At 40.4% G+C, this 14,849-nt stretch overlaps 1 protein-coding gene across 2 annotated transcripts; it reads right to left on the bottom strand.

Moving 5' to 3' along the window:
* Nucleotides 1-7,164: 7,164 nt before the first annotated feature.
* LOC102292869 (tumor necrosis factor receptor superfamily member 10B) lies at nt 7,165-14,270 on the bottom strand. 2 transcript variants are annotated; one of them, XM_005948839.3, is made up of 10 exons: nt 13,912-14,270; nt 11,893-12,046; nt 11,620-11,748; nt 11,380-11,491; nt 11,049-11,140; nt 10,744-10,836; nt 8,736-8,776; nt 8,380-8,616; nt 7,689-7,725; nt 7,165-7,472 (listed from the first exon to the last, which is right to left on the bottom strand). In XM_005948839.3, exons 1-10 carry the CDS (start codon nt 13,933-13,935, stop codon nt 7,186-7,188), a joined length of 1,206 nt encoding a protein of 401 aa, XP_005948901.1. In that variant the 5' UTR covers nt 13,936-14,270; the 3' UTR covers nt 7,165-7,185. The 2 variants fall into 2 exon arrangements, with proteins under 2 accessions (XP_005948901.1, XP_005948902.1); XM_005948840.3 differs by having other exon boundaries at nt 8,536-8,616; nt 13,912-14,269.
* Between the last annotated feature and the right edge of the window lie 579 nt (nt 14,271-14,849).

Here is a 14,849-nt window from a genome sequence, read left to right on the forward strand (position 1 = left end):
ATTCAAATCTGCGATGTCATACTGATCTACAGCGTGGAGCCACTCTGTTGGCAGTGAATAGAAAGCTGACTTGGTGAATCGCAAATTACCTCCTCCCAGTCTAAGAAAGTCATCCTGAATCTTGTCACAGTGACCTTTCTACATTTTACAATTTATTCTCTGCAGAGTTTTACATCCACATAACAAATTCATATTAAGGAAGAGGGCAAATCACTCCTTGTTTCTGCAAAGCAGGTAGTATATTTTACCTTCTCTCCTATAGTTTCATATTTTAGAGCTCCATTTCACTTCTATTGTCCTTTAAGTTCCCTGGCAGAGCCCCGAGGGCCAAGAAAAGCAAGACTGAATGCCTTTTTATTCCCTCCTCGTCACTGATTAACAGAGCTCTTGGTATAAAGATTGGCAAGCAGCTTTATTTTCTTCACACTTGGCCTGAATAGAGTGATCATCATAGCTTTCATCAAAATCAGGCCCTATTCACCCAGAATTGCACATAAGAAGTACCCAGCACTCACTGGAAACAGCACTTACAGTTGTGTGAAGGGAATAGTGAAGGATGATTTTGTGGCAAATCTAATTTATTCTTCTTGGATGTGCGAAATGTGATTTGAAATTGAATGCTAACTGATCTCTGCTGTATTACAGGTTTCCTGTTAGAGCAATGGGAAACAACTCAAACCAATTGTAATATTGCCACTAGATGTCAATGTGATCCCAAGGGACTTGTGGTTCACTTCCAATACTGGAGGTTTTGGGTCTGTGCCTTCAGCCCCATGAAGTCCTGGGCAGAAGTGGAACTGTTATCATAGAATGGGAATGAAATCTGTGGAGTGGCAGCTGGGTTTCTTAGGGTCTCACCAGTAAATGGCAGGAAACTGCACTCAAATTGCTTAAACAGGGGGAAAGATGATAAAGGAGTCAATGAGAATCAGATTCATGATGAAGGCTTGAAGAAACCTGGTTGTAAAGCCATTTAAAAGTTTTGGTCCTCTGGGGAACCATAGCAAACAATACATATAATAATACCATAGAACTTCTACACACTCAAGATCTGCACTGTCCATACTTCGAGGTTTATAGAGGTGCTCGACGAGCTGTAGACTAAAAATGTCCAATATATAATTTCTTCACACCAGACATGCAACAGAGCAGCAGCAGAGTAACAACATCCCAACATGTTCTACAATGCAGCTTTGTCCTGCGCCTCCTGCTTCTAAAATAGAAATATCACACTTTTGCAAGACGGTTCACTGTCAAGTTGCATTTGCAACAAAGGGTCTTCAAGCAGACTGGCATTTTCTGTATGTATTGTTTCAGTTCTGAACATAACTTTAGTGTTAGAATTAAATATCTCACCTCCTAATTTTTATTATCCATAATGATACATTCACACCAAATGCTAAACTAGGCCTTTACAAGTTAAAATATTAAAATTTAAAAATAACAATTTTGCAACGCATTGCATTGGAAATCAGACTCTGCCAACAATCAGAAAAGAAAGAAAAGCTTATTGATGCCTTTTCAGAGGAGCTGGAGCAGAGTGATTCAACTTTGCTTTTATACAGACTGGAATAATGGAAATAAAGGAAAGCGCTTTGAGGATGAGATAAATTGTAGGAATTTATGGAAAGTTGTGAAAATATGTTACTATAACCTGATTCCAGGTATCACGACCCTCTGCAGTTTGCATACAAACCAAATCTCGGAGTGTATGATGGACCAAAAGAATAAAGAGCTTACTTCTATCTAGACAGTCATGTCTCCACGGTCATAACCACTTTTTTTTATTTCTCGAAAGCATTTCCCATTATTCGGCCTTTAGCACAGAGAAAGAAGCTACAGGAAATATCAGTAAACACAACTGATTGCTCAAGGACTACTGACTAGCTTACAGGTTGCAGGATGTGAGACTCAACAGTGCTGATTTGGTCATCTGCAGTTCTGGAGCTCCAATAGGACTATGCTGTCCAAATACCTGTTCACCTTTTGCACCTCTGACTTTCAATCTGACTCCAGGTCTTACCACCTACAGAAATACTTGATGCTAAGAATTCTGTAGTGGTTGGAATGGTTTTTGCCAGCCAGTTAGTGAATGCACATTTTCCCTAGCAACATGAGTTTTCCAGGATCTCAGTGCAATAGAGATTTGATTATTTGATTTTTCAGAAAACAAGCTACCACAATGCCAATGCGTTAACTGAAAGAGCTGTCAAACCATAAAACACGGTCAAATCTGTTCAAAAGTTATTCTCAGAAAGCTGCTGGGTGCTCCCTTTACATTACTCATAGTCATTTGATCTGTTCTGGAGGAAACAAAAGCTGCTTACTTGGTTTTAACTATTAAGTTTGTTGCTCAAAGTGCTACAGATTTCAGTTTTCATTGCTAGAAAGGGATTTTGTTAAAAATGACAGCAGTCAGTATTCTCAACACATTCTCAGATTCTAACTCTCCTACACTCAAGTTCTACACAGATGTTCCTACTCTGAGTTCTCAGAGTTGCATGTCCAGGTCTTAAGCTTGGGTATTAATGTAAATGCCAAAATGAATCCCATTTATCTCAGCTGTACTGTGGTGGAGGCAAAAGCTTCTCTGAGATCAAAATTGTCAGAACATAAAACCATGAATGTGGAAAAAACATAATGAGGACTTTTTTTTCACATTTTCATGACTTGTTCCTTTAAAATGGGCACCATAACAACAAAATATGATACTGGGGAACTTGTAAACATAATAAATATGTACACTTGCTTTAATTTAATGGACAAATGCACAACAAATGTCACAGGAATCTGAATATTCCTTTAAAGAAAGTGTTTTAAGCACTTCTGTTAAAATGTACAGACGGTTTCTCACAGTCAGCTTTTAAAGAAAGCATTTTAAATTGCATTTATTTCATTGCAGTGTGTAGTGACCCAATGGAGTGGCTGTAGCTCAGGTGGTAGAGGAGGTCACCTACGCCTGTCTGCATGCCAAATATCCTTGGGCAAGATGCTATCCGATGGATGCTCTCTGATACAGCCATCAAATGTTAGATAGGAAGCGCTTATAGTACTTGTGTGAATGTACAAGTTGTGTAGAGTGCTCTGATATAGCAGAAAAGCTCTAAATAGGAACCAGTGCATTTGCAGACTCTGCTTTAGTTTCTGGGCAAACACTTAAATTGGTCACTTGTGCAAATCTATTAGTTTATAATACCAGAAAGTCTCTGGTAGTGCTTTTGAAATGTCTTTCGGAGATGAATCACCAGCATTTTATTTTGGTCACAATACTGGTGAGTGCCAGAGCTGCAGGTTTTCAAGGATACACCAAACAATTTAAAGGATCTCTGACGTGGAACAAGACAGCTCTGTGAAATTATCCCCAGCAAGCACCAGGCTTCTCATTAAAGCCTCAGGCTGAACACTATCAGCTGCTTTTATTTCAGAAAGTGAAGACAGTGAGTAGCACACAATGTGTCATGGCTCAGCTGAATATATGTACTGGTAAGCTATTCCACCAAATATCTTGACAACCGTGTATGGATTTCGCACCACAGATGGACCTGACATCACACATTTTGAATATGATGGAAGCAACACAAAAAAGTAAGGACCAAGTGGTCCTAAAAAGAAACATCTCGCAACTAATATGGCATGGTGTAGTAATTCTGTTATTTGGAAACAACTCAGTAATATTATTTCATATAAAAAGCACATCTTAGAGAGGCAGCTTCTCAGCAATTTCAAAATAACGTTTCTAAATGTAAAATTGTGAAAACTTATCTAATCTTCTACAATGCAGCATATCATCAATGCATTCTGAGAATCTGGAGAAATCTCGGGGCGTAAGAGAAAAGGATGAAAATCCACATTGGATGCTTGTGACTTTCAGGTCCTCAGACGACACCTTCTTAAAAAGGGTGTGATTCTTTCATGGAAGTCGCTGCATGGCCTCATGAACACTTCCAGAAATTACTGTCAGTGAAAACGGGTCACTGTGCCATCCACAAATGCAAGTTAAAGCTTTGTCTTCAAGCCGCCTTCTCTGGGGTAAGGATCGTTTAAAACAGACTGAGGCAAAGTGAAAAATGTGACATTTTAAATTCTTTTTAGAAAACATGGACACCACATCCTTCAGAATAAAGAGCATCCAGCTTGTTATCAGCACTCAGTCCAAAATGCTAAACCATATACTGCATCTATGACAGCAGCAGAGGCTCTGTGGTGAAAGAGTGGGTACTGAAATGTCCTGCCTTCACACCACTTCATTTCTTGCCCTCAAGAAATGTGGACAGTGTGTAGCAGTGGGGGTCTGATTCAAACCTCTTGGTTTTTAACATTTGTTACTGTTAGAGAGCTGCCTGGTAGGACTCCAGCGTTTAAATATCAAACAACTGGCTCAAATGGATCTCCTCATGAATGAAACTGAGAGGTGGTTACACTTGAGCAGATGAGCTGTTCTACTTGTTGCACCATTTTCTGATATCATGAATCCCATTATGTCGCCTTTGGGGATTTTCTTGTCTCAGTGTTGTGTGTGCCAAATTTTGTTTTTTGAATTTCTTATTGCTTTTGCCTGGATGGCATATCTGTTTGAAGCTGGTGTGAAATGTTTAGAGATTTCTTAGATTGCGGTTCACTGGCTGGAATTTTAGGTTCTGATTCCATGCCTACAGGGAACAGAAGGCTGTGTTTTGCTTCACTGTGGCACTGGAATGAAACTGTTTCCAAAGATTGCTACAATGCAAAGCTTGAAGGATATGCATATAAAGAGATTCTTTTACAGCTTGAAAAATACTTTGTACTGGAGCTGCAGAGTTGTGCTCCAGCAACAGACTGATTTTTCAAAGTCAAACTCATTTCTATTTGATGTAACCAAGTAGAATATGGCCACTGAGCTGTCAGATCTTTATACATGCCTCGAAATCACCTAGTCTGACTGGTACACCAGATAACTACAACAGAATGCTTAATAATGTTCTCAGCAGGCATTAGTTTGATGCATGTGAGTCACAGAGCTGATTAGTTACAGCAGAAGTATCATTCAGCTCAATGTTTCTGTGACAACTCTATTAAAGCTCCAGCTTTGAGTACGCAGGACACACCACAGGCCTTGTATCAGAACTGACGGACAGAGTCAACATTCATAATGGCAATGTAAGAAAAAGACACTTGTCTGGAGAGTAAATGAGCAGCAGCACAGCATGCTGCTCAACTTGCTGAATAGAGAATGAAGGAAAAATGAGGCAGTACACTGCTGACAAGACTGGCAAGCGAAGACAAGTCGGAGTAGCTCCAGAGAGCAGATTAATGCCTGGATGTAGAGCTTATGTTGGCCAATTTAGCTTCAGTACTTTCTGTAAAGAAGCTTCCACCTTCGACAATTATTTTCAGTAAGTGCTAACGTCTCAGCCACTACACATGTAGCAGGATGCTGCGTGTGTAGCTAATACGTCACGTTTACATATTGTAGGTTGCCACAAGTGCACAGTAGTGAACAGAGGTGCTTTTAGACAAACAGCAATGTCATACAGGCCTAGACACACTGATGTTTTCTGAATAGTTGCTGGTAGTCGTCGTGAATGTATGCCTTCAAAGTAAAACTTGTGCCTTGCTACAGCACCAAACACCTTTCAACCTTTACTTTGAAGATGAATGGTCTCGTTTTCCAATTTTCATCATACTTTTCAGTTTCCCTACTGCTCTCGAAGCAGCAGACTTCCATGTCTTCCATGTAATGGACATTTTCTGTGCTGGGCAACCACCAACCACTCACAAACCAGTCAGAGAATGCACCTCGCCTCAGTGAGCTGTGCTTGCTGACCAGTCTGTAGCCAAAGCCAATGAGGAAATGAAGAAAAGACTCGAGTTCCACTGACAACTTCAGGCCGAAGAATTAAAGCAAGACCACATTTATCCAGGGATTTTCCTGTCACACAGAGTGACGTCTTGTCTGTAGCAACTGTGTTGCTGTCATTCTGCAATCATGTGTAACCTCTTATGTTTGTATTATAGTTTTACCATCCTTTGTGAAGTACATTCATCTGTATTTGTCATTGCTGAACGCTGCCAATACCACCCCTTTACATGTATTGAAAACCCTGGGTTATCACTGATAACCAATGTTACCCTAGCAATTAGGATGACTGCAAGTGAATCTAGATATGCAAATATGCAGAGCCCAGGCATATAATACAGGACATGTCCGGTATGACTAAGACAAAAAAATATAATCAAGTGATCTTGAAGTCAATCATAAGGAGAAATACAACAAAAGTAGAAATATGAATGAATGAGTTTAATTCACCCAGATTTATAAATTAGAAACAAAACAATTTTTAAAAAAAAAAAAAAAAAAAAAAGCAAGTTTGGAAGTAGTAACAAACACTGTAGAGCACATCTATAACAAGGTAGAAAAGTACACAATTCTCACTTCACTTTCAGGCTTCAACACAGCTCTGGCAAGACTCAATGTTTCAGTGCAGCACATAAACAGAGCATTGTAGAAAACTAGGTTTTGTAAACATCCATGATGATGATCAAGATTATAGAAGGAAATGTAACAAAACAGAAGTACAACAGAAACAAGATCTTAATATATTAAAATTTGTGCTTCTGTTAACCACAATCACGACAACACTGGATCAACAGGTAAATAATACAGTCAAGGAAGCACTCTTTAAATTTAATAAAATACCCTCCACTGTAATAACTTACATACATTCATTAACTCCATTGGTCATTTGACAGTCTGTTGAATTGCTAAGGAGTAGTTACAGAACCAAACTGAAACATACATCGACTCTTCAGGACACTGTTAGATTACAATAAATGTCTGAACATAACTTTCGCTGAAACAAGCTTTAATGAGGTTTGGGATCAGCCAAAAAAAAAAAATAATAATAATAATAAATATATATATATTTTTTCATTTTTTATTACAGGCATTAATGAAATACTTAACACTATGGAGCTGACAGGAATACATGGCTCACAGTCAGATAAGAAAAACGACTGAATTCCGTCAGTTTGGAATAAGTTAGTTCAAGCAGGCATGTTTACCTCAAGAGCTCACGCTACAGTCTAGTAAGATGTGCTTACTGAAACAGCAGCAGCTTCAACAACATACACACTTTGAGGTGTCCAAGTTTGTTTTGTTCCTATTCTGACCACTACTAGTTTGAGACAATTACAAAGTCCCCCCCCCTACAAAAGCAGGAAGTGACCGCCGTCCACAGCCTTCTGGTGGATCGTCTCAGCAGTTCGCCTTTGGTTCAGGATATTCAAAGCCTGCAGCAGGTCATTTAAGCTCGCTCCTTTACCTTCTTTCTCCACCCAAATATGCAGCAGTTCATGGATCCTGTCTTCATAGGGAAGGTTCTCTTTGCTTTTGATGACATTGTCACTAATTTCAAGCTGACGGAAAAACCTCTTCTGATAGTTCACATCTAGTTCTTCAAAATATTCAAAGCACTTCCTGAGAGACTCTTCACCTGCAAAAAACAAACAACAACCTTCACTCCATCACATTAACGCCTTGTGCTGATAACATTGATAAACACTGATAAACATTTTGACAGCCAACTGGACTGCAATTAAAAGCAGCGCGGTGGCATGAAATGGAAGCTTTATCTAATGTTGTGTTTAACAGCAGGTGCTTGTGTGTTATGCAGTGGGTGAGATCAGGAATAAAAGTCAAAATACTTTACCATTCACAGGAACAAGCTTGGGAAGTGGCACCTCTTCCTAAATGAAACAAAAGCAAACAGGCATTAACATATAAAAAGTCAGAAATTGTAAGACCTGCTAAATCAAAAGCATGTCTTATTTATAAGCAGGTGAATGAAATGAAAGGAAAAGCATTTATCTAAAACACCTTACACAATACAGTGATGCATTTTCCTGTCAGTGCGGATGGAAAATGAAAGGAGACACGAGATAGCGAGACTGATAAGGAGCATTCCCTGTTAATCTTCAGGTGTTTTAAGGACCAGGTGACTCATTAAGTTTCCACTAACACAATAACAGCAGCCTGAGACACTGAAGATCAAATGTTAAAGGTAATTCTTAAACCGAGAGTCAGAGGATTCTTATACGGCTCCTGATTGTTGAGAGAATTTGCTCCAACATACTGGAGTGCAGTACGGAAGAAGCAAGTCACTGAGGTTTATCCATGACTGCAGACCTGTCCCTCTGCAACTGGGAGCAGGTAGGATTCTGAGGCTCTTTCTGTCATGTAAGGAGTCGTGTGTAGCATGAAAATCAAAGTGGGTAAACTGGAACATGAGGACAGACAGTAAGACAGCGGAGGCTGTTAGAGCAGCAGAGCATTAGTTAATAGCAGCAAACAAGACAAGAAGCAAGGATGAAGCAGGCGATGAGATGAGCTGCAGCTCTCACCCTCCTGTGAAGCTGCGCTGAGACCACAGGGCTGGCTTGAGGGGCAGGTGTGAGCGCGTCTGTTAGGCTGTGCTGGGAGTTACTGGCTGAGCTGTTGAAGCTTGGATTGAGAAATTGACGCTCATCCTCAGCAATGTTGGAAGATTGAACTCTCACCAGATGCTGGGACAGGATTAGATTTGTGCTGGTTGGTCTTTGAGTGTCCTTATCCTCAGGAGTCTGGATGGCAGTGTATTGCTGAAGAACATGTTAAGAGAGTCTCTGTCATTTAAGTTACCTTGGGAAAGCCATTTCCATTCAGCTCATCGCCATGTTTGGCTATTTTTGTACATTAATGGAAAACATGAGTCACTCACCTGTTCTGCTTTGCTCCTGCCAGACCGATTTCTCTGAGAGCCTGAGGAAAGAATGTGAAGAGAATTATGCAACTTCCAAGAATTCACAACTTTCCAACACAAAGTTATTTAATTTTTGTCTGAGCTCAAATTTCATCAACTGAGCAGAACCTGCTGCTGCTCTGCATCAATTCTAGCAGTGTGCAGCCTCTAATGGACACTGTGTGTCACTGAGGATTTTCATCAGTCGGCTGAAAAGCCTGCCCAGCAGTTCCAGTTTGTGTTGGACCCAGCCCAGTTTACCAGCAGCATGGTCAACAGCACAAACTGGGAAAAGCATCTTCACATGGCTCAGTCCAATTGGAAAAGTACTTGAGTGAACTCGCCAACAGCAGCCCACCTCTATGCGAGGCCTGCATGGTAATGATATACACCCCAACAGACTGCGGTTAACATGTTTGCTGAGAGGGCGTACTTGATAATTAGGCTTTAATCAGTTACACCTGATCCCAACATAGTCAGCATGTTGTGTTAGCAGCTCATCTGCTGCTCTTAGATCACCACACCTGAAACTGCACGTCCATTGTAACATGTTTCTGCACACATGTATATCCTCTATCACGCCGTCTGATGTTTCAACTTATACTTAATAGCTTTTCAGTCTTTCAACACTGTTCCACATGTGATGAACAGTCCCACAATTATCCAGAACTGTTAATTTTCTTACCATGTTTTACTCATTTCATGTGCCATTTGAAAATCTCTCATCTGCTCTAAACAGTCTGATTACAGGAGAGTTTGGCCTTGTGCAGTCAAAATATCCCATCCTGTGAGAAGCTCTTATCTTGCTCTCAAAGATGGCACACGGTCAGCATTGTGGGAAAATGCTTCACTGATAAGACTTTACTAACAGGGTTCTCAAAACAATGCTGTGAAGCTCAGAGGGAATCCAGAAATGTTGAGTGGAACTTTATTTTCAGTCATTCGGTTGCAGCAGGTGTGTCTCAGCATTTATTAGCGTATGCTTATGGGTCAGACTGATTGCAGAGGCCAGCGGGCTCAAGATCTGTGTTAATGAGAGCCAGGCCTCAACAAGTGCATGAAAATATCGTGGCAGCATCAATTTAATATCAGCAGTTCATCTGTTTGTGGTGTGAAGAAAAAGTACAAGTCCTTCCCACAGCATTGACACCAGTCAGAGCAATAACACTGCAAAGTTGTATCACTACACACACAAGACCAAAATTTTAAACAGTTCGAGCATCTGCTTTAAGTGCTTGGACCCTACAACACTGCTCCTGCTGACAGCGATCAGAGCTGAAATAACAAGTGAATTTGTTTAAGAGTGATCAGGAACCATCTAGACAATAGGTTGAAATGAATATTTTTCAAGCAAAAAAACAAACACACACACACACACACACACACACACACACACACACACAAAAACAAAAAAACCCAAAACACAACAACCCACCCCTACATTTTGATGATTTGCTTCTCTGCGTCATGCCCCAAGACCACACCTGGCCGGATTGGTGACTTCTGTGACACCAGGAATGTGGAGGTGGAGCATTTAGTTTACATTGGGGCATTTGTAAAATTGATGTCTATACTGTTCTGGACAGCTTAAAAATCATCAGGCCTTCACTTCGGCAATGCTGAGCAGATAATACTTCTGATACAGCTGGTCAAAAGCATTTTCTTGAGTGGACACGGCCAGCTGCAGTGGCCACCAGAACATAAAACAACTGTTTAGTTGCCACACGTTCAGACGAGCAGCAGAAGCATTAGCTCCAGTCACAGAAGTACTAACCCTACTACAAAAGATACAAACTGTGGCATGTGTATCTTTATCATTTAAGTTTGTTTACCCCATTATAATGCGAAAACTATCCATCCTCCCCAGCTAACACAGACAAAATGTGAAGGACTCGATGAACAGGTCGACAGCCTATCAGAGCACTAAAACTTTTGCATCAAGGTGATTTTACTATTAGGATCCAACATCTGTATAAGAACAACGTACCCATTTTACGTCTCCTCTTGTAGAAAAATATCCCAGCAAATGTTATGGCAGCGAGGACAAACAGCACCACCACAACCACCACCACAGTGATACCTGTTTAAGAAAAACAAAACAAAAAACATAAGAGACAGTCATTGGCCATTTACAGACACCACCCCCCCCAAGAGATTCATGGCTTGAATCAATGTACAGTGCGAGTGAATCTCTGATATCATTTGTTTCTGGCCTGGAAAATCTGACTTTGTAAATATACATTTATCCCAGTGTAACAAAAAGTCTTGCATGCATCTGCCAGAGTAGTGTACCTGGATCAGAGCCAGATTTGTTCTGGATCTTCTTGCACTCCGTGTTGGTGGTTGATGTGCAGTTTCTCACTTTCTCTTCATCCTCTGCACACCTAGTTAGGAGAGAAGCAAAATAAATCGAAAGGTTTAAAGACCTAAATGTCAGTCTTCTTCCCGCTGCTCCCTTTAGGAGTCACCAGAGTGGACAATCTGCATCTAGCATCGTCTTCTGTAACACCAACCCTCTTCCTCTTCTTCTCCTGCCTGGCAGCTTCACATTCAACACCCACTATATCCACTCCCTCCTTATACTTGTGTCTTTACTGATTTTGAATAATTTGCAGACACTTACCGTGAACACTTCAAGCACACCTCACATGCTTGGTTAGGATCACAAAATCTCCCTGGCTTGCACTGACATTTAGTGTCTTCAGTGTGAGTGCATGAGCTTACAATTTCCTCATCTGAGAGAGTAACATGAAAGAGACCTTGTTTAGTCAGAGTTTATGCTCTGAGCACGCCGACTACAAGAACAATCAATAGTGAACCTTTTCATTCTGATCGATGGTATAAAGCCGTCAAGCAGAATTACCTGGGCGACACCGTGTGCACTTCAGGCAGAACTTCAGTCGGTTGTCATGCTTCATGTATGTATCGTAGTCACACTCCTCACACTGCCCCCTCTCTCCATCTACACTGCAGGGTGATTTCACATATGTGCCTAGAGCACACACACACACACACACTTTATAAGTCTCCTTCAACTGAACATGTGACTCTACCTAAATAATAAGGCCATTTCATGTGGCTTTTGATGGCTTACTGGTTTGAAATTACTACAGAAGTTCAGTTTCATGAGACTTACCAGCTTTACAATTCAAACAACAGAGGTTGCCGTGTTCGTACTGATCTGCCGGGCAGTTGGCCTGCCGCCGTGCTCTGCCGTTTCCCACTTTAAGACCAGCCTGTGGGTATGCTGTGGTGGATTTGAGAAGAAGGACCAGGACAGGCACAGAAATCTTTGGATTTGGATGCGGGGTTTAAAAAAAAAACAAAAAACAAATAAATGGAAGTCAGAGTGGTGAATAAACAGGTTTATTTTAAAGAGTCCCTAAACAGGCAGGTGGGGTGATGTTTAGTTACATTAAGGTACCAAAACTAGTTATGATCAGACAAGAATGGGAAACTGGCAAAAACCTGCTTCGTTATAGTCATGAAACTACCTTAAGTAAAAATATGAAGTGCACCGCTTTCATCTTTTTCCATGTTTTGACTTAAGAGATTTCAAATTGATTATATTAAAGAACTCATTTTATGGGTTTTACAGAAACATAATCTCTGATTATATGTTTTGGCTAACTGAAAACATTTTCACTACAAACATAAGTATATAAGCCATTATTCTTTGGAAGCTTTCTTGTATGATGATGTGAGTCAGATTAGGTCACATTTAAGAACACGCCACTTCACTCTGAAAGCAAATAAACAAGTCAGTGCTGCACAGGTGGGTGGGGGAGAAGGGGATTTCCTTCCAACACTCCTTGGACTAAGCCTGGTGGATTCAGTATTAAGAAAGTGTACCAAAGTATCCGAGCTGATTTATGAACTTCTTAATATTGAGCAACAGGTTTTAAATAACAGGAAACGTGATCCACAAACAGTGTGTCCTAATATGGCCAACACTTTGATAGGTTGCAGGAATAACCAAATAAGGAAATCACACCCATGATTTCGCAACACCATCAGGTGCCCTAGTTACTGTGAGGGCATCTCCCAGGAGGCATGGAGAGACAGACAAACACTCACCTGTGTGTGAAAGTACCAGTTATAAGAATTTTAATCCCCCTGCCTTCACTGGAAAGTAGAAATGGCGTGCTTAAGCATATTTAATAGTACTTTGGAAAGGAAAAAAACCCTAAAGAGACCTTGTTTATACACAAAGACATACAGAAGAGTTTAATTTTTTTTAAGAAAAAGTTTATATTTCCAATACCTGTTTCTACTGGGTGTCCGACTCTAAAGTAGCACTTTGTCGATGGAAGTGATCTCTGACGTAATGCAAACCATCATTTCCCTCGCTTTATGCACATAATCAAACATATTAGAAAATATTGAATAAAAATAAAACTTTTAGGCAGCTCAAAATCAAGCCGAAAGCTATACAAAAGGCTCAAACAATAAGGCCAGGCCATTTTTATCCGGAGTTTACCAATAGGATCTTTGCGAAAATTAAAGACAATTAAAATGCACACGCTCTTAAAGTTAAGCGCAACATAGCGCCCGGTACACAGGAAAACACGCGCTGTGGAGTAACGTGTATTCTTTTTATTCAGTGATCAGTCGCCGATGACAGTCAACCACAAACTGTCGACTAGTTTCAGTGCAGTGTCTCAGGTGGGGAAACAGAAATAAAGTGACTTTTTGGTGAGCCCACGAGGAATTTCACACCTGAGTTCACACAGCGCCTTGTGACACTTTCGACACATAAATGCGACATCTTGCGCAAACCAGTAAACCGGAAAATTGCCAGAGGTCTCTCCTTTTTATTTACAGTCAACGGGAGGCTAAACTTTGGTTCGACAACCCCTGACAATTCTAGTCACTTCGGTCCTCAATAAACAAATCAAAACAACAACAAAAAACCCTTAAAAGTTTACATAATTAACTTTTTATTAAGTTAATAGCTTAACATAAATATTAGAATCGCCCCGCGGTTGTCGCGAAACATTAAAAGCACTCTTATTACTTTGAAGGATCTCCATTTTTAAAAATGAGTCACAAGGAAGCTGCTTACAGAAACTTCACGCTGACTGACGCCGGTACAACACCGATCCGTGAAACCACAGCAAGCTTTGTAGATGTTTAAAAAGACAACATGACTTACCACAAACATAGGAACGTGCTTCATCTTCAACTAAAAATGTCGGCCTCCACAGGCTTCCAATTATTCCACGGTAACTCAGAGCAAATCGATTTAGATTTACCACCGTAGCGTCCTGTAGGCTACTGTCTCAAAAGTTTAACTCAGGTGTGAGACGGCTCTGAATTAATGACGTAGCTGACAGGCGGGGCCAAAGTACAAAGCAGCCCAGTCTCAGCTCACAAACAGGAGGCGAAAAAAACAGCCCCACTGATAAAGTCAGTCTTTACTCCAAGCGGCCTATATGGCACAAGAAGTAATGATAATAAAATATGTGTATTTTTTATTAGTATAATTTAAATCATCTTCAGCTGCAACGTTATCAATGATTATCAATAATTATTAGCGAGCATTGTAGATGATGTAGAAGATTTTGTACTGACCCCCAGCTGACGTCACCGGTGTCATCTTAGTGCTAAGTTTCTGGAAGAGCAGCTGGCTGTTTAGGTTCAGAGTAAGGCTGGGTTTAAAACGGTGGCGTTAAAATGCCCTGTGGACAAACGTCTCCCCGTCGGCTGCTCAGAACAAATATTGACCAGAGTGTTTCACAGACGATAAGGCGCCTATTTAAATTAAAAAACACAATTCAGTCTCATTAGGCCCCGGGGATGGAAAAACAAAAAACACAAAAACCCAAGACATAACACTGGACTTTTTCCTCAAGCTATTACGGTTATTACAATTTCGCATATTTGGGATATTAACCCCGCCCCTCCTCTTTTCTTGGTCTTCTTTTTCTTCTTTTTAAGCTATAAATTCATTTAAATGAAATTATTAAAATGTAACGTGGTTGCAAGCAGACACTGCTTTCATGTAAGAGGCCTTATGACTGATTACTGAGAATACTGATTTAATATATGGTGAAATTCTATTAAAGAGTGCTTTTAATCTCAGTCTCTGTT

This window comes from Haplochromis burtoni, unplaced genomic scaffold, assembly GCF_018398535.1.
Source record: "Haplochromis burtoni strain Fernald_Lab_line unplaced genomic scaffold, NCSU_Asbu1 Contig_585, whole genome shotgun sequence".
Taxonomy (NCBI): domain Eukaryota; kingdom Metazoa; phylum Chordata; class Actinopteri; order Cichliformes; family Cichlidae; genus Haplochromis; species Haplochromis burtoni.

Coding starts and splice junctions, on each gene's coding strand:
- LOC102292869 (XM_005948839.3), bottom strand. CDS start 13,935: ATGAAGCACGTTCCTATGTTTGTG. Junction 11,492..11,619: donor GTGCACACGGTGTCGCCCAG/GTAATTCTGCTT, acceptor TTACTCTCTCAG/ATGAGGAAATTGTAAGCTCA. Junction 8,777..10,743: donor CAAGAGGAGACGTAAAATGG/GTACGTTGTTCT, acceptor TTCTTTCCTCAG/GCTCTCAGAGAAATCGGTCT.